Genomic DNA, 21,070 nt, shown 5'->3' with positions numbered 1-21,070 from the left:
TCATGGGATACCTCCTAATGTTGTGTTCGACCTCCTTTTGCCCAGCGTATTCTAGCTACTGGACTTGGCATGCGCTCCACAAGCCGTTGGAAGTGCCCTGCAGAAATACTTAGCCATAGCTTCGGAAGTGTTGCCAGTGCAGGATTTTGTGCACGAACTGATCTCTCGATTATGTCTCATAAATATTCGATGTGATTCATGTCGGGCGATTTGTGTGGTCAAATAATTCGCTCGAATTGTCCAGAATGTTCTTCAAACCAATCACAAATACTTGTGGGCTGTTGCCAAGGCGCATCGTCATCCACGAAAAATTGCATCGTTGCTTGGAAACATGAAGACCATGAATGACTGGAGCTGGTCTCCAGGAAGCCGAACATAAGCATTTCCTTTCAACGAACGGTTCAGTCCATTCCATACAACCACAGCCCATACCACTGCTGCTTGGTTCTTCAGTGCATTGTTGACAACTTGGGTCCATAGTTTCCTGGGGTGGTCGCCATACTCGAACCCTAACATTATCTCATACCAACTGAAAATGGGACTCATCCGACAGGCCATAATTTTCCTGTTGTCCAGAGTCCAACCGATGTGGTCAAGAGTCCAGGAGAGGTGCTGCAGGCGATGTCGTGCTGTTAGCAAAGGCATTCGCGTCGGTCGACTGGTGTCATGACTAAAGTGCGCGTCATTTATGACGGCGGCCGAGTTTAGGTTCGTTCCGCGCATCTGATGTCACAAAACACAGTCAGCCAATGAACAGAAAACGACGTTGCCAAAGCTGGATTGCAGTGCAGAGCACGGACGAGTGCCTTCAGTTTTAGAAACCTTCAGTCATAAATAAAGTAACTGAGCAAAAGCAGTGTCTTGATAGCAGACTTTCTTTTATAGAAAGTTTGGGAAAAGCATTCTTTAAACAATCGCTTCATATTCTATTAATTAATTAAACCAAACAAGCAATAAGCCTCCTAATTCAGGCGATAGCAAGGAAAGGTGTTTGTATCATTCTCCCAAACCGCTTTTTCGCAATAAAGAACAACAGTCATTGTTTATTTCCTATTGTACTTCGACGAAACGTGAATAATTCATAGTCATACCAACAGTGTTTGTCGGTATTTTGCGTGATATGTTGGGAGATATATTGAATGAAGAGCTGCGTTAGTGTAATGGTTAAAGTGTAGGGGTGCCAAGCAAAAGGTTCTGAGTTCAAGCCTTGTTCAGTACTAAATATTTTCTTTATTTAAAAAGAATATCGAAGTGTCTTACTTCATGAATTTTATTCGTTTGAATGTAATTTTGTGAAATTTCTAGTGACAACTAAAATAGACTATATGGAAAGTATACACTATGGACTTTTACCTCTGCAAACTCTTCAAAATTTCGTGCAATGGTTTACTACATATAATGCTGCACAATAACTGCGTTGAACTTCGGAACAAAATTAAGTCATTAATGGGGGGGGGGGGGGGGGGGGAAGGTATCAGTCAAGAAGACGTGTAAAAATCAAATTTTGGGGCCAAGTAGTTTTTGTGAAATCGAATGATAAAGTGTGTCAAAGCAGTCGAAACAGCATGTGTCTGCACAGGCGAGCAGTGCAATGATGACAAAATCGCGCACATCGCGGAATGTGGGGAGCACGTCTCTGTAGCAGCGAAAGGTTTAATGCGGCCGTGGTGGCTTTACTTCATAAACTGCGCGCTCCCCCCTAACGTAAGTTTGCGAACTATACTATGGCGCTGCTTCTCTTGGCGCGTACAACTGTCAACGCAGCAATCACCCGCGTCTGGGCGGGCATGCGCGAACCGCCAAGATAAATGAATTGAACTATAGTGAACGCCAAATTTTCGCCACACCGTCCTTTAGGATACATTCGTCGTATGTCCCACATTGATTTCTGCAGTTATTTCACGCAGTGGTGCAGGTCTGTTAGCACCGACAACTTTACCCAAACGTTGCTGCTCTCGGTCGTTAAGTGATCGCTGTCGGCCACTGCATTGTCCGTGCTGAGAGGTACTGCCTAAAATTCGGAATACTCGACACACTCTTGACACTGTGAATCTCGGAATATTGAATTCCCTAACGATTTCCAAAGTGAAATGTTCCTAGTGTCTAGTTCCAACGACCATTCCATGGTCAAAGTCTTAATTCTCTTCGTGTAGCCATAATCACATCGGAAACTTCTTCGCGTGGATCTCCGGAGCACAAATGACAGTTCGGCCCATACACTGCCTTTTTGTACCTTGTAGATGATACTACCGCCATCTGTATACGTGCATGTCGCTATCCCATGACCTTTGTCGCCTCAGTGTAGCAGGGCAGGCACCACGCTACAGCAGTGGGCGGCGGTCGCTGTGTCAGCTGTTGCCACCAGGCGGCCAATGTTGGAGACATCGGCCACGGGTCGGCCGTCGCCGCCTTGGCTGCAGAATCCATGGGACGTCGCCTACTGAGCAGTGGCGTTACGCCACCGCTCGGTCACGCCGCACTCCGTCAACATTGTGCACGTCACGCATTCACAGGCAGGAGGCCACTGGATGCCTCAACTACTCTGCCACCGCTTGTAATTAACCTCGGCAGAAACCCGTTGTAAAGCAATCTGCGAAGCACGAAACGATCCTTCTGACTGCGGCCTTCTTCACTCAAACCTCTATAGTTTCTTTAACAGTTGCATACCATTGCTCTATGTTGCACTGGCCAACACTCATAGGAGGAGTCAGCGATTGATCCCTCTACCATTAAACTTTCTCTAAGATAAACCATATGACTTAATTATTTTTGGTAAACTAGAAGTTACAAATGTTGATTATTATTACTGAGTGAGGGTTACTGGGACTTGTTTTTATAAAAGAATTCCTTAGAAAAATGTTTAAATAAACTATAAAAAAATCATTTTAAATTTATTTATATTAATTTCACAATTACAAGGGTTACTCAAATTCACACTCAGAACACTTTACATATGAACTACTTCTTCGTTCTTGATGTGTGCAGTGGAGATATACCTATTCCAAGAGGTATGTAATTACGGTATTTGCTTCTGGCACATAACTAACAGTGTCCTTTCTTTGGCAGATTATGCACAGCTGCATGTGTCACTTTCTGTCGCAGCTCTGTAATGATGTTTCTTTCCTCTGCTTACAGCACCTTGGGTTGGTTACACTCATAGACAACAGCCGATAACGCTGAAGTTTATTTTGAGTGTAGGCCTACAGCATTTTGAGTGTGTCTTTTCATGTTGAGATCGCAAAGTTCCTGAGCTAGATTTTTCAGGTACTGCCTTCTTCCAGAACTCTTTGTCAGGTGATTCTTTGCCCATAACTTGTGTGAATCTTCAAGTACAACATACGAATTATATACTACAATTGCTCGACAACAGCTGTGCATTCTTGCACGCTTATGGAATGTATCCACTCCAGACATTGTACAGTTGTAGAACAGGATGATGTCTGGCTTCTGTTCCGCACATTCATGTCGTGATGTTGAGTTGACAATAATGCAACAACCTTTCCTTTCTTAGGCACGTTACTGACTAAAGTGACATCATCACTACAGGCAAACCGGACCGTTCCCAGAGTAACCTTTTTTAGAGAAACAGGACGGAGAACTGTATGAACATAAACTGTCCTTGTTGTGTCTATGGACTCCACAGTTCAAAACAATTCCAATTGCTGACACAATTTCTTCCGTTTAAAATGCTTTCGAATTTTTCACGAAAATATCTTCAGATGATTCCCCAAAGACTGCCTAGCTTATGGTTCGGATACATCAAAATGTTATCCAAGATGTTATCATCAAGGTTCATGAGAAAAGGTTTACCTGTTGTGTCAGGTTTTATCCCCAGCCTAGTTCCTTATGGGGTCCTCATTACGTTAACAGCAGACCACATCCTCTGGTTTACGTAAGAATCTCTCTTCCGTATCATACCTGATGGGCCGCCATGTCTTTTTCAAGGTGATCAATTTGTGCTTCGGCTTTCTTGTTGCTTGAATATCTATAAAAATGTGAGTGCAGAACCGAACACTAGAACACAAGACACTCATCTACCGAGACAGACATCCTTACGTATTCCAAAATATCTGCAAAAAGTAATAAAAATCAATACATACCCTGTTCATTTTCATCCAACTCGCTGCTGTCAGAAACTTCTTGATCTGGAATTTCCACGACCACACCTCCAGTTTCTAACAACCCTACCACAACAAAGATCAAAATTTAATAATGATTGTGGTGTTCCTCACGCTGCTAAATACTACATTTTCGGGCAACAACAAAGTTATTATGTGGCAGGTGTCATTAGAGCACAGTTAATAAAGTCATTTCATGTAATAATGAATAAACTAGGCACTCATCTTTTCGTGTTTCTCACGCTGGCTCAATCGTCGAAAATCTAGGTGGTGATGATTCCAAGCTCGGATGCAAAGAGGCCTAGGTTTTATTATGCGATATTCAAAATGTTTATAGATGTGTTTCACAAACCATTCTTGAAGATTACACTTTTGCAGGACAATGGTGATGTAAAAAAGTAATCAGCACTCCGAATTTAAGTTACACTTCTTTTTTATTGCTTTTGTTGCAATGGCACGTAACACACAAAACATCACGATACAAAACATACTTGAAAACATCTTCCCCACTGTTAAAGTTCACGTTTTATAAGCTGACGACAATATGCGTCTTTCCAACATGACGTCCAAGACTTGACTCTCTAAAGGTCCGACTCTCTAACAACTAACTGCTTACGCGCCCAAAAATCAATCGTTACAAGTACATCAAAGATCATAGTGACAAAAGAAAGAATACACATACGAATAACATCATTGCAATATAAACACATCGATGTATCAAAGTAGCTCTATATTAATGAAATCAAATCTGAATGTTGTCTCAGAAATATGTTAACTACTTTACAGAAACACAGTAGTATTGCTGGTATCGAGAGGTTCAGGTGAGGTGCCGTAATGGATACGTAATGCAAGTACCATCACAAGTTTCACTGATTGACGTTTCGCATAGTTCCCCAACTAAATTCACTGTATTAATTCTCAAGCAACTTCCTTCTTTCCTCATCTGTCTGTTTCATCTTTTTTTCCATTCTGTCAGTATGCTTAAACTCGCCACACTGTTTACCGGTTGACTGCGGTGGCGACTGTTGAGCTGCTACACCTCCAGTTACAACAATCGCTATAACACAACAATGAATGTAAACCCTAAAGCACTTCTTATGATCGACTGTAGCAATAATCCCCACCAGTGTTGAGCAGCTGTTGGCGCTATCCCGGGTGTGAGACCCAGCCGTGCTCTTGCCTTGTGGCGGCAGGTGAACGCTGTGGCGGCGGCGCTGGCGTGGTCGGTGCAGCCGCTGATCTCGGGCGCCGACCGCCGGCTGCCGCTGCCCGCGTGGCTGCCGTTCGACGCGACGGCGTCGCCCTACTACGAGGCGGTGTACGCCGGCCAGGCGCTGAGCCTGCTGCTCGTGCCGCAGATCTCGCTCTGCCTCAACATCTGCTACTTCGCGCTCATGCTGCACCTCGCCGCCGAGCTCGCCATCCTGCGCGACAACGTGGCCGTCGTGGGCTGGCGGCGGCCCTCCAAGGAGGCGGCCCTCCACGAAGAACGACACGCCGTCGACCGCGAATTCGCCGCCGCGCCGGAGAACCGCCTGCTGGAAGACAACGTCCGCCACCACCAGCTCATCATACGGTGAGGTCGAGTTGCATCTCTGGGCCGCCGCGCGACTCTCTCAAGGCCGGTTTCCTCATAGGGCGCCGTGTTCAGACAGTCCTTCGACTGTGTCCCTGCCGTGACGCTTCGCATGCACTCCCACATCACGGACCGTGTGCGAGCTGCGTTCAGTCACCAATTGCGAAAATAGACGAGGATGTTGTTGTGGCTCTCGAGACTTATTTGGTTTTATTGAGACGAAGAAAATTTGGAATCTGGGACCAAACTGCTGAGGTCTTCGGTCCTTAGGCCTACACACTCCTTAATCTAACTGAAACTAACTTGCGCTAGGGACAGCACACACACCAATGCCTCAGGGTGAACTCAACCTCCGACGTACTCATTCATTCATTCAAGCCTTTGAAGCAACGGCCCTCGGTTCAGCTCCTTTACGCCCACGTTGCTGGTTTAGATACGTGGACGACACGTTCGCTATATGGCCTCATGGTGAAATGGAGCTATACAAGTTCCACGAATATTTGAACAATATGCACTGGAAGATAGAGTTCACGCTGGAAGTAGAAAAGAATGGTGCTATCCCATTTCTAGACGTCGAACTGTACAGCAGAACGGAGGGAACACTGGGGCACAGATTATATCGTAAGCCTACACATACTGACAGGTATCTGCACGCCCAATCCTACCACCACCCAGCGCGGAAGATTGCTCTTTGGCAATCCGTGCACAGCCCCTAAGTGATGCTCAAAACATCGCGCCTGAACTTAAAATGTTACGCACAACGTTTCTAGCCAATGGCTACAGCCATAAGTCGATAAACACAGCCTTGTCGACGAACACAAGCAAGAAAGATAAGCAGGAAATAGACAAACTGCAGCCAACAGTACGCTTACCCTATGTGAAAAACGTTACTGACCGAATAGGCAAACACCTTCGCCGCGTTGAGGGGCAGCCTGTCTTCTATAGTGGTCCAGGACGTGCTAGCCTCCACCGAGGACAAGGTGGATGCATTACACACTGAAGGCGTTTACAAGGTGGAATGCGAATGTGGAGAGGCATACATCGGCGAGACTGGTAGGCCAATAGCAACGCGCATTCGGGAGCACGAGCGTTATATTCGTCTAGGGCAACACAACAAATCCTCAGTCGCACAACATCACCATTCCTGCGGAAAAGAAATAAAATTCAGTGAAGCCTGTGTGTTGGCCAAGCAGGCAATTATGACGAAACGCAAAATCAGAGAGGCCATCGAAATACTTAAACACCTTAATAACATGAACAGGGAGGATGGACTCAGGCTCGCCCCATCTTGGCTGCCAGCAATCAGAGCCCAACAGACCGCACTGTCAACACGAGGCACGGGCACTACCGGCGAGTAACTGCCGCCGCGCGGCCGACCTCCAGCAGTTGGTAAACAGCAGCAAACTTCTCATTCGACGGTGGCCACCAGTCGTGGTACATAACACAAGAGCCAATGGACAACAGAGGTCACGTTCTCCCTCCACCGCAATTACCTATTAAAATAGTGGTGTCACCGCCAGACACCACACTTGCTAGGTGGTAGCCTTTAAATCGGCCGCGGTCCGTTAGTATACGTCGGACCCGCGTGTCGCCACTATCAGTGATTGCAGACCGAGCGCCGCCACACGGCAAGTCTAGAGAGACTTCCCAGCACTCGCTCCAGTTGTGCAGACGACTTTGCTAGGAAAGGTTCACTGACAAATACGCTCTCATTTGCCGAGACGATAGTTAGCATAGCCTTCAGCTACGTCATTTGCTACGACCTAGCAAGGCGCCATTACCAATTATATTGAGATTATAATTAATGTATCAACAAGAGCGATGTACACCAATTATGGATTCCAAGATCTTCGTACTTTATTTGCAATTCTCAAGACATTGTCCTGTTCCAGACCTCACGCCAGTCTGCGTGAGCTTAAACGCGTGCCTTTCGGCTACCTCCGAGTGGCTTGGCTGTCTTGCCAAGTCACAACAAAAATAAAGTTCCCTCTCCTTCTTCCTTAAGTGAGCAATGAAACTAACTACCTTTTTAAAATTATGACGTAATGGCATGCGCAGTGAACACTAACAACAAAATATAAAGGACACTGCATAGCTATAACGCACCATTAGACCCAGAAGAAGGCCGCCGCAATCGTGGCCGAAACGTTGGTTTTTCTATAGCAGCAGTAGTTTTCACATTATGACACGGTACCAAACCCAGAAAACTTTTATGTCGAGTTCAAAAATGGTTCAAATGGCTCTGAGTACTTTGGGACTTAACATCTGTGGCCATAAGTCCCCTAGAACTACTTAAACCTAAGTAACCTAAGGACATCAGACACATCCATGCCCGGGGCAGGATTCGAACCTGCGACCGTAGCGGTCGCGCGGTTCCAGACTGAAGCGCCTAGAACCGCGCGGTACACGAGTGGGCCTTTGGCTCCGAAAGCTCATATTGATGATGTTTCCCCAATTCACACTACCTCGGAGATGCTGTATGCCATCGGTCGTGAGCCGACACCACTTTCAAAGTCACTTAAATCTTGATAACCTGCCATTGTAGCAGCAGCAACAGATCTAACAACTGCGCCAGACGCTTGTTCTCTTACATAGGCGTTGGCGACCACAGTGCCGTATTCTGCCTGTTTACATATTTCTCTATTTGAATATGCGTGCCTATACCTTTCTTCGGCCTTTCAGTGTAGAATGAGCTCTGGATGCTGCCCAACAAATATTGCAAGTTCCTTGTCCATGTTAGTGAAAACCGCAAACAATGTCACGACTTTTCTTTCTTTACTTCTCGGACACTTGCAGCAGTTGCAAGAGCTCACTCGTGGTTCTTACAAAATCAGACAATGCACTTTCCATATTGTTATCAGCGCTGCCAGACTAAATCAAAGAACTCTTGGCCTTTGTTTATATGTGTGGTGTCACCGCCAGACACCACACTTGCTAGGTGGTAGCCTTTAAATCGGCCGCGGTCCGTTAGTATACGTCGGACCCGCGTGTCGCCACTATCAGTGATTGCAGACCGAGCGCCGCCACACGGCAGGTCTAGAGAGACGTCCTGGCACTCGCCCAGTTGTACAGCCGACTTTGCAAGGAAAGGTTCACAGACAACTACGCTCTCATTTGCCGCGACGATAGTTAGCATAGCCTTCAGCTACGTCATTTGCTACGACCTAGCAAGGCGCCGTATTCAATTGATATTTATTATGTGAAGCATGTACCGTAAAGAGAGATGTTCTACAATTGTGGATTAAAGTTAAGTATTACCTCATCTACGTACTTTATTTGCAATTCTCAAGATATTGTCCTGTTCCAGACCTCACGCCAGTCAGCGTGTAATTAAACGCGTGCATTTCGGCCTCCTCTAGAAACACAGTGTTGGCTCTTCTGCCAACACTACAGTATGGTCATCACACCTTACTGTTGTAGAACTTAGAGAGGAAGTACTGTAATCCACCGAGGATGGACCTACCTCATCCTCCTCGTTTTCTTCTCAATTTAAAACATAATATAGGGAACTTTAAACGTTAGTAAAAGTCTCCACTTCTTCTTTGGAATCTGCCAGAGATGGTTTTGCGGCTGGCAAGAGCTCCAATAAAATACGACCTATTGCTTCTACAAGTAAGCAGAAATGTAGCTGAATGTGGAAAATATTATCACTGTTACCTTCAGCAAGTATAACAAAAAGTAAGACGAACAGAACTTATACTTTCTGGATTTGTTAAGCTTCTCACCGATCTCCCTCCATACATAGTCTTCGACAAGAGTATTGTCGTAGTCTTTATGCGACACATCGAGGAGTTCCGGATGCTGCCGAAGACGTATTACCAGCTGCTCTCCCAAGCTTACGAAAAATCCGGAGAGGCTAGTGTGAGGTGAGACAGGACCTGTGCATTCGAGAGAGAGTCGTAGGATTGGTTCAAGTGGCTCTAAGCACTATGGGACTTAACATCTGAGGTCATCAGTCCCCTAGAACTTAGAACTACTTAAACCTAACTAACCTAAGGACATCACACACATCCATGCCCGAGGCGGGATTCGAACCTGCGACCGTAGCAGCAGCGCGGTTCCAGACTGAAGTGCCTAGAACCGCTGGGCCACAACGGCTGGCGATTCGAAGGAGTTCGGGGAAAACCGGAATGAGCCGAAAACCAAACGACCGCCAACAGGCGACGTACCATCGCTTTGATGTAGTTTCCACATGACGCACTGTGTAGCCGCTGCGCACCTGTCACCTGTCGTGGATTCCCTCTGCCGACGGATAGCCTACAGTACAACAACCGCATGTATTGGACACAGCAGCTACACAGCACACTTTGCCCAAATGAGGTATTTGGAGCATTTGCAAAGCGAACAGGACGAGTCCAGTCGCGATCCCACTCCCCAAGACGCAGTCGGAGCATAGTCGGGAACTCACTCTGAACGCGGTACCCTACGTGAAAACTGGCCATCAAGGTGCGTTTGTTTGCACCTGCGCGTCATGCGGGTAGTCGCCGCGCGACTGTGCTCGCCCCACACGCAAGCACAGGTACGAATGTCCTCCTCCGGTATGGCGAGACGCCTCCCCCCTGTGTGCATAACTCAAAGGCGTGGAATACTTTGCACCGATGCGTGCTTTTATATGGCAACAGAAAATTAAAGGGAGAGATATTTAAATTGCGATGAAATGTTAAAGTTGAAATGAATGTTACTTGAATGTTAAATGTTAGTGTGCTTCACAAACAAGGTTTCCCTCATTATTAAGAGTGACTTTAGATGTATATAAGCATTCAGGACTGTCCAGCTATGCCTACGTTTAATAATTTTACTTGTATAATGCAATGTGATCAAACGGTAGCGACACGAAGCTGTAGCCTAAACGTATCGCACCGCTGCTGTTGGACGCCGCTCTCCCGAAAAGCTTACTTAAGGTTATTTCTCACGTTAGACGTGTGTAGCCACCTACACTCGTAGCACACACTGGGACGTGTGAATGTAGTCGTCTCAGATTTTTGGGGAGAAAATAATTGTAAATTACAGTTCCAGTGCAAAGATGGCCTACTGTGACGGAAAAGGGCCGCGTGCAGGCTCGAATTGACACTCATACTAGGGCTGCTCGGAAAATAAGATCCGACTGGTCGAGAAATGAAAACCACAGTGAAAATCAAAAGTTTTTTATTCGCGTCAGTTAGCCACACCTTACAGCTGCTTTGGCTTAGGCATTATTCGTGGCGTTGTACAAACTTTCCAGCAAAATCGTCACAGAAAGCAGCCGTGTGTTTTTCCAGTTGAATAACATTTACAGACTTCCATAGTGGCCAGGTCTCGACATCTTCTGAATAGACGTTGTACTGAACGGTGACAGATTTATAAATCTTTTGTATCTGTACATATATCTACATTCAGATCTACTATTAGCAACTGGAAAACAGCAACAAATCTATGTATTATTTTTCCTATTTGATTTTAGATGTAGAATAAATTAATACCTGGATTCTCTGTTCATGAACAGCATCTGTTCCCCGATACTGTAGCCATTAAAGAACCCACAGCGTGCAAAGGAAGTCATAACAATACATATAACAGAGACTTTAGTAATAAAAAATACAGTGTGTTACAAAAAGAATGATCTGATTTCAAAACTCCTTATTTATTGATAAAAGCATACTACAAACATGGGTGAACAGCAAAATACACACTCATAAAATGTTGAAGTTTTAGCTTTACTATTACAAGTGCGTTATTTGTCCACCAGTAGCAGCATGAACAACAGCTAGATTCGTCATAAACTTTGCGCAATGTCTCTGCTTTTACAGAAGTTATGGCGGCTGTTTTACTGTTCTTCTCTTTTTCTATTCGAGGAGGTAAAGGGGAGATGAGCACACTTTGGTTCACATGTCCCCACGAGAAAACATCGCATAGGGTCATGTCTGGCAATCTAGGAGGCCAAGAATGAAGGGCAGTGTCTCGGGGTCCAGTGCAGCCTATCCAGCGTTCAGCTACCTTCAAATACTGCAGAACTGGCCTTTTCCACAACTTCGGGAAGTCTCAGCACACTGGCACAATATCGTACCTCAGTTTCTGGGTCACTCTGTGCCTCAACACTGGATAGGGCGCACGGAACCCCGAAAATGTGCCCTGCATTCTTGGCCTCCTATCTCACCAGACATGACCGCATGCGATTTTTCCTTGCGGAAGTATGTGAAGGAAATTCTGTTCATCTCTCCTTTACCGTGTGACATAGAACAAGTGAACAGCGGAACAAAAGCTGCCATAACTTCTGTAAAAGCAGATACATTTTGTGAAGTTTATGACGAATTTAGCTATCGTCTAGACGTTGTTCATGCTGTTACTGGTGGACACTTAGAGCATTTGTAATAGAAAAGCTAAAAATTAAAGTTTTTGTGAGTATTTTGCAATCCATCCCAATTTCGTAGTATGTTTTTGTCAATAAACACGCAGTTTTGAAATCAGATAATTCTTTTTGAAATACCTTGCATAGTCCCCTTCACTATGTACAACAGTCAACGCCGGGGTGACTTTTCGATTCCGCGACTGTAGAAATCACGTGGTTTTGAGGCGAAGAGTTCGCCGTGCCATGTTCGCAGCGCATTTTCATCCGCGAAGGAAGTTCATTGAGGGCTGTGCGACAAGAGACCGGAAAAAGGCGAAAATCAGAGAGTGCAAGATCTACATCTACATCTACATCTACATCTACATCTACATGACTACTCTGCAATTCACATTTAAGTGCCTGGCAGAGGGTTCATCGAACCACAATCATACTATCTCTCTACCATTCCACACCCGAACAGCGCGCGGGAAAAACGAACACCTAAACCTTTCTGTTCGAGCTCTGATTTCTCTTATTTTATTTTGATGATCATTCCTACCTATGTAGGTTGGGCTCAACGAAATATTTTCGCATTCGGAAGAGAAAGTTGGTGACTGAAATTTCGTAAATAGATCTCGCCGCGACGAAAAACGTCTTTGCTTTAATGACTTCCATCCCAATTCGCGTATCATATCTGCCACACTCTCTCCCCTATTACGTGATAATACAAAACGAGCTGCCCTTTTTTGCACCCTTTCGATGTCCTCCGTCAATCCCACCTGGTAAGGATCCCACACCGCGCAGCAATATTCTAACAGAGGACGAACGAGTGTAGTGTAAGCTGTCTCTTTAGTGGACTTGTTGCATCTTCTAAGTGTCCTGCCAATGAAATGCAACCTTTGGCTCGCCTTCCCCACAATATTATCTATGTGGTCTTTCCAACTGAAGTTGGTTCAGATGGTTCTGAGCACTTTGGACTTAACATCTGTGGTCATCAGTCCCCTAGAACTCAGAACTACTTAAACCTAACTAACCTAAGGACATCACACACATCCATGCCCGAAGCAGGATTCGAACCTGCGACCGTAGGAGTCGCGCGGCTCCGGACTGAGCGCCTAGAACCGCTAGACCACCGCGGCCGGCAACTGAAGTTGTTCGTCATTTTATCACCCAGGTACTTAGTTGAATTGACAGCCTTGAGAATTGTACTATTTATCGAGTAATCGAATTCCAACGGATTTCTTTTGAAACTCATGTGGACCACCTCACACTTTTCGTTAGTTAGCGTCAACTGCCACCTGCCACACCATACAGCAATCTTTTCTAAATTGCCTTGCAACTGATACTGGTCTTCGGACGACCTTACTAGACGGTAAATTACAGCATCATCTGCGAACAACCTAAGAGAACTGCTCAGATTGCCACCCAGGTCATTTGTATAGATCAGGAACAGCAGAGGTCACAGGACGCTTCCCTGGGGAACACCTGATATCACTTCAGTTTTACTCGATGATTTGCCGTCTATTACTACGAACTGCGACCTTCCTGACAGGAAATCACGAATCCAGTCGCACAACTGAGACGATACCCCATAGGCCCGCAGCTTGATTAGACGTCGCTTGTGAGGAACGGTGTCAAAAGCTTTCTGGAAATCTAGAAATACTGAATCAACTTGAGATCCCCTGTTGATAGCGGCTTATTTCTTCGTGCGAATAAAAGAGCTAGCTGCGTTGCACAAGAACGATGTTTTCTGAAACCATGCTCATTACGTATCAATAGATCGTTCCCTTCGAGGTGGTTCATAATGTTTGAATACAGTATATGTTCCAAAACTCTACTGCAAACCGACGTCAATGATATAGGTCTGTAGTTCGATGGATTACTCCTACTACCCTTCTTAAACACTGGTGCGACCTGCGCAATTTTCCTGTCTGTAGGTAGAGATCTATCGGTGAGCGAGCGGTTGTATATGATTGCTAAGTAGGGAGCTATTGTATCAGCGTAATCTGAAAGGAACCTAATCGGTATACAATCTGGACCTGAAGACTTGCCTGTATCAAGTGATTTGAGTTGCTTCGCAACCCCTAAGGCATCTACTTGTAAGAAACTCATGCTAGCAGCTGCTCGTGTTTCAAATTCTGGAATATTCCATTCGTCTTCCCTGGTGAAGGAATTTCGGAAAACTGCGTTCAATAACTCCGCTTTAGCGGAACAGTCGTCGGTTAACAGTACCATCGGCACTGCGCAGCGAAGGACTTGACTGCGTCTTGCCGCTTGTGTACTTTACACACGACCAGAATTTCTTCGGATTTTCTACCAAATTTCGAGACAATGTTTCGTTGTGGAACCTATTAAAGGCATCTCGCATGGAAGTCTGTGCCAAATTTCGCGCGTCTGTAAATTTTAGCCAATCTTCGGGATTTCGCGTTCTTCTGAACTTCACATGCTTTTTCCGTTGCCTCTGCAACAGCGTTCGGACCTGTTTTGTGTACCACGGGGAATCAGTTCCATCTCCTACCAATTTATGAGGTATGAATCTCTCAATTGCTGTTGCTACTATATCTTTGAATTTGAGCCACATCTCGTCTACATTTGCATAGTCAGTTCGGAAGGAATGGAGATTGTCTCTTAGGAAGGCTTCTAGTGACACTTTATCCGCTTTTTTAAATAAAATTATTTTGCGTTTGTTTCTGGTGGATTTGGAAGAAATGGTATTGAGTTAGCTACAACGACCTTGTGATCACTAATCCCTGTATCAGTCATGATGCTCTCTATCAGCTCTGGATTGTTTGTGGCTAAGATGTCAAGTGTGTTTTCGCAGCCGTTTACAATTCGCGTGGGTTCGTGGACTAACTGCTCGAAATAATTTTCGGAGAAAGCATTTAGGACAATCTCTGAAGACATTTTCTGCCTACCACCGCTTTTGAACAAGTATTTTTGCCAACATATCGAGGGAAGGTTGAAGTCCCCACCAACTATAACCGTATGAGTGGGGTATTTATTTGTTACGAGACTCAAATTTTCTCTGAACTGTTCAGCAACTATATCATCGGAGTCTGGAGGTCGGTAGAAGGAGCCAATTATTAACTTAGTTCTGCTGTTAAGTATAACCTCCACCCATACCAATTCGCACGGAGTATCTACTTCGACTTCACTACAAGATAAACCACTACTGACAGACACAAATACTCCACCACCAATTCTGCCTAATCTATCTTTCCTGAACACCGTCTGAGACTTCGTAAAAATTTCTGCAGAACTTATTTCAGGCTTTAGCCAGCTTTCTGTACCTATAACGATTTCAGCTTCTGTGCTTTCTATTAGCGCTTGAAGCTCAGGGACTTTCCCAGCACAACTACAACAATTTACAACTACAATTCCGAATGTTCCTTGATCCAAGCACGTCCTGTATTTGCCATGCACCCTTTGAGATTGCAGCCCACCCCGTACTTTCCCGATGCCTTCTAACCTAAAAAACCGCCCATTCCACGCCACACAGCCTCCGCTACCCGTGTAGCCGCCAACTGAGTGTAGTGAACTCCTGACCTATTTAGCGGAACCCGAAACCCCACCGCCCTATGGCGCAAGTCAAGGAATTTGCAGCCAACACGGTCGCAAAACCGTCTGAGCCTCTGATTCAGACCCTCCACCCGGCTCTGCAATAAAGGTCCGCAGTCGGTTCTGTCAACGATGCTGCAGATGGTGAGCTCTGCCTTCATCTCGTAAGCAAGACCGGCAGCCTTCACCAAATCAGATAGCCTCTGGAATCCAGAGAGAATTTCCTCAGATCCAAAGCGACACACGTCATTAGTGCCGACATGTGCCACCACCTGCAGCTGGCTGCACCCTGTGCTCTTCATGGCATCCGGAAGGACCCTTTCCACATCAGGAATGACTCCACCCGGAATGCACACGGAGTGCACACTGGATTTCTTCCCCTCCTTAGCCGCCATTCCCTAAGGGGCCCCATTATGCGCCTAACATTGGAGCTCCCAACTACCAATAAGCCCACCCTCTGTGATTGCCTGGACCTTGAAGGCTGAGAATCATCCTCTGAAACAGGGCAGGCAGCTGCATCTGGCTCAGCCAGAGACAGTGCCTGAAACCTGTTTGTCAGACGCACCGGGGAGGCTTTCTGATCAGCCTCCGGGGACGTCTCTCGCTGCCTGCCACGCCTTGGAACGACCTCCCAATCAACCACAGGCGAGGGCTCAGCCCCACTGCGGGCAGCAACCGGGGCAACCACAGCGGCAGACCGATCTGGGGACAGACGGGACGAGGTTGACATCCCCGTGATACCCAAGTCCGGCTCCCCACAGTGGTGCCCATTGGCAACAGCCTCAAGCTGCGCGACCGAAGTCAGCGCCGCTTGCAGCTGTGAGCGTAGGGATGCCAACTCAGCCCTCATCTGAACACAGCAATCACAGTCCCTGTCCATTCTAATCGATGTTGAACAACAGTTACTGAAACACGAGTCCGTGCCTAGATAACGCAAGGGAAACACGCAAAGAATGTATTAACTAACCTCTACAAATGCCTATCGTCTGCGCTACAATCTGCCTGAATTTACGATTACAGTAACTAAAACTCGAAATTACACCTCCTATACGAAACTCACACGCAATTTAAGTAAGAATCTACGAAGTAAACACTAAAGCGCGATGCTACAACTCTCAAATACTATAACACGCCCGAAATTTATGAATTAAACAAAGCAAATACCCAAAAACACGCAAAGAAATTAAGAATTAAACTATGTAACAAATAAGTACGCTAGGGGTATACGACTTGCTGCTGCAGCTGCTTATCCAACGGCGGCAGGGACCACAGGTGTATAAGGTGGATGCGGTATGACTTCCCGACCAAACTCCTGTTTAGTATTTTGTGCCACTCTAGCATAATGCGAGCGGGCACTATCATGGAGTACCATGACTTCACGCAGTCTTCCCGATCGTTGTTGCCGCGCGAGGTCAGGCGAGCGGTCTGAGGCGCTGCAGTCCTGGGCTGTGCGGCTGGTCCCGGCGGAGGTTCGTCTTCCTTCGGGCATGGGAGTGCGTGTGTGTTTGTCCTTAGGATAACTTAGGTTAAGTAGTGCGTAAGCTTAGGGACTGATGACCTTAGCAGTTAAGTCCCATAAGAGTTCACACACATTTGAACATTTTTTTGACCGTTGTTCTTGAATTGAGTCTGCAAGACGTCTCAGTTGTTGACAACAGATGCCAACAGTGATGGTTACATCTCGGGGAAGCAATTCGTACTGCACCACACCATCGCCGTTCCACCAGATGCATAACATTTTCTTTGCGGATGCGCGCAACTCTTTGAACGGAGAGTTGCTGCTTTGTTTGGACTCAATCATTCCTTTCTTTCCAATATGTTAACATAAAGACACCATTTCTCGTCACGAGTAGCGATACAGTGTTTTTCACGATGCAGTTGATGAGGAGCAAGCACATATGGCCACCCGCCGATATTTGTGATTTGGCATAGAGCATGCGCTACCCATACACCATAGTTTTGAAGCTTCACCATTGAATTAAAATGTCGCACGATGGTGGAATGATGACAGTTCATCACATCTGCCACTTTTTGTGGATAAATGCGTTTTAATGAGCTTCATCAGACTGCGAAGATGTTCGTGAACGTGGAGAGTCACTAATATCAAAATGATCCTACTTGAAACGAGAAAACCATTTTAATAGCATGCTGTGTCCAGTGGCATTGTCCCCATACACGGCGCAAATGTTTCCTTCTGCCTCCGCTGCTGTCATCCCTCTACTGTACTCAAACAGAAAAATATGTAAGAAATGTTCCGATTTCTCCATTTAGCACTCCATTTTCTAACGTCCACATCTCCACTCACTATCTCCAAATGACAAAATGACGATATGTAAACTCAGATATCGACAATCTACTACAAATAAACATGGCAATCGATAAACAAACCCATAGCAACCGGAATACCAACATGTAAAACAAAAACTCCTCGGACTTAAGTACCAGCATCATCTGTAACTGCTAGTGATGAGCATTTGACCTAGTTGTAAATCTTGGCTGTAGTCTTTCCCTAAAGCCATCGTTGCACTGAACGAGGCAGCTAACGTTAAGGTAGACGCGGATGGGCCATCCGACCTCATGAGAGACAGCACCGCCGACACACGGGACGAACTGGCTAACGTGATTGGCGCTCTCAGCGCTACCCAGCGACCGTGGCCAGATTTGTTTGGCTCGCAAACCGTACAGTTTCTTTATGAAAATGGAGCCGCGCAAAATAGCTGCGTTAATTCTGTTAGCGGTTGTCGAAGAAGAACGGAGAAAATCACGAAGGAGATTCTGGACTTGTCCGTCGATGGCTTGAACAGCGAATTGTTGGTAGAAGAACACTACATCATGTTATACGACGATCTGAGATACATATTACGAAGGTTGCCCAGAAAGGAATGTACCGTATATTTTTCTTCAACAATTCTTTATTGAACATAATGAGAATTACACACACGAAAGAATGGTGTTTTATCTACAAACCCTATTTTCCCACGTAATCTCCATCCCGTTCTATGGCCTTCCTCCAGCGCGAAACAAGGGCGTGTATGCCCTGTCGGTACCAATTCCGTCCTAAAAATGTCTTCCACGCATAGAATCCTTTAATGGCCCAAACAAGTGGAAGTGCGAGGGGGCTAGGTCAGGTGTGTCAGGTGTGACAGCCGTGGATGATCTCCCCGACCGCTGCAAATCGTGGAGCTCCGCCTAACCGCCTTCTGATGACCTCACCCTCCGAGCCCAGCGGCTAACTGTACTTCTGTCGACAGCAGATGCTCCATAGACTTTGCACAAGCGTTTGTGAATATTCCCCACTGTTCCTTTCCCTGCAGTGACAAATTCAAAGACAGCACGTCGCCTGTAACGTGCATCCCCTACAGACGCCATTCTGAAACTGTCCTGCAGCTACGCTATCTTTCGGAAGTGACGGGAACTCAGGAGACTTAAAAAATTACATACGTAACGCTTCGCATTCGTAGCATTGTTTTCTGCCGAGAAAAAAATGCGGTGCATTACTTTCTGGGCAACTCTCGTAGAAGAAGTCATTCGTTAACTCAGCTGGATTTTTACACCATTTTCGGTTTTAAATCGAATATAAGAAATGTATAGCGTCTAACGTCAGTTTGCGCATGAATAATATCCATTTCTCGATGTTGCATTGATTACCTACAGTGTGAAATAACGTAATTCATCACAAAGTCTTCAAGATCTAGATTCGTTTCATAATTTCATTTGAACGGAAGAAAAGATATTTTCGGAATAGTACACCATCACTGAAAAAGATATTTACTCACAAGATGCAAATATGAACCAAGCCAAAAACCCAGCGATATATATACAGGGTGAGTCACCTAACATTACCGCTGGATATATTTCGTAAACCACATCAAATACTAGCGAATCGATTCCACAGACCGAACGTGAGGAGAGGGGCTAGTGTAACTGGTTAATACAAACCATAAAAAAATGCGCGGATGTATGTTTTTTAACACAAACCTACGTTTTTTCAAATGGAACCCTGTTAGTTTTCTTAGCACATCTGAACATATAAACAAATACGTAATCAGTGCCGTTTGTTTCATTGTAATATGTTAATTACATACGGAGATATTGTAACCTAAAGTTGACGCTTGAGTACCACTCCTCCGCTGTTCGATCGTGTGTATCGGAGGGCACTGAATTAGGTAGGGATCCAAAGGGAACGGTGATGGACCTTAGGTACAGAAGAAACTGGAACAGCACATTACGTCCACATGCTAACACCTTTTTATTGGTCTCTTTCACTGACGCACATGTACATTACCATGAGGGGTGAGGTACACGTACACACGTGGTTTCCGTTTTCAATTACGAAGTGGAATAGAGTGTGTCCCGACATGTCAGGCCAATAGATGTTCAATGTGGTGGCCATCATTTGCTGCACACAATTGCAATCTCTGGCGTAATGAATGTCGTACACGCCGCAGTTCATCTGGTGTAATGTCGCCGCAGGCTGCCACAATACGTTGTTTCATATCCACTGGGGTTGTAGGCACATCACGGTACACATTCTCCTTTAACGTACCCCACAGAAAGAAGTCCAGAGGTGTATTATCAGGAGAAACACGGTCGTCATCGTAAACATGTCCCTGCAGATGCTGCTCGCCGACCGTGGCCCGTGCTTTTTACAACACGCAACTGAACGTCGGAGGTTTCAAGCGTCAACTTTAGGTTACAATATCTCCGGATGTAATTAACATTTTACAATGCAACAAACGGCACAGATTACGTATTTGTTTAGATTACGTATTTGTTCAGATGTGCTAACAAAACTAACGTAGTTCCATTTAGAAAAAACGTAGGTTTGTGTTAAAAAACATACTTCCGTGCATTTTTGTATGGTTTGTATTAAATAATTACACTAGCCCCTCTCCTCAGGTTCGATCTGTGGAATCGGTTCGTCAGTATTTGATGTGGTTTACGAAACATATCCAGCGGTGACGTTAGGTGACTCACCCTGTATATATATCGCTGGGTGTTTACTTCCAGACGTCGGATGGTTTTCACGTTAACATTCCCGGCCACTGGGTAAACTTTACGATCCTTGCCGTTGATGGAAAGACTCGTGTGTCTCAGCTATACAGATAGCTATACGGATAGACAGGTGCAACCACAATGCAGTGTTATCTGTTGAGGGGTATAAGCATCTGCCAGCAGCAAGTCGTATACTCTTAGCTCACTTATTTGTTACATAGTTTAATTCTTAATTTCTTTGCGTGTTTTTGGGTTCTTGCATTGTTTCATTCATAATTTTCGGGCATATTATAGTATTTGAGAGTTGTAGTATCGCGTTTTAGTACCTGAATGGTGTAAACTCGCGTAGTCTCCTTCCGCCACGGAGCAGTGTGTCAGCAGTACGCAAGTAGCAGCATTACTGCATTTATTAGGCAATCTTGTATTTTAATAACCGTTTAAATTTTGTGTCGAATTGTTTGTGCTCTCTGTAGATTAGTTCAGACGTTCTTTGCACTACAGTTTTTAGCATGGATAGGG

The 21,070-nt window shown here is 45.4% G+C and overlaps 1 protein-coding gene across 1 annotated transcript in view; it reads left to right on the top strand.

Moving 5' to 3' along the window:
• The window catches only part of LOC124616605 (putative odorant receptor 71a), an 88,068-nt gene that overhangs the window by 20,626 nt on the left and 46,372 nt on the right, over window positions 1–21,070 (top strand). Inside the window, exon 2 of the mRNA XM_047144926.1 lies at window positions 5,312–5,694. Coding sequence (XP_047000882.1) covers window positions 5,312–5,694 — 383 coding nt within the window. The remainder of the gene's footprint in view (window positions 1–5,311; window positions 5,695–21,070) is intronic.

This window comes from Schistocerca americana, chromosome 5, assembly GCF_021461395.2.
Source record: "Schistocerca americana isolate TAMUIC-IGC-003095 chromosome 5, iqSchAmer2.1, whole genome shotgun sequence".
Lineage (NCBI taxonomy): Eukaryota > Metazoa > Arthropoda > Insecta > Orthoptera > Acrididae > Schistocerca > Schistocerca americana.
This window is presented reverse-complemented; position numbering and strand designations above follow the sequence as displayed.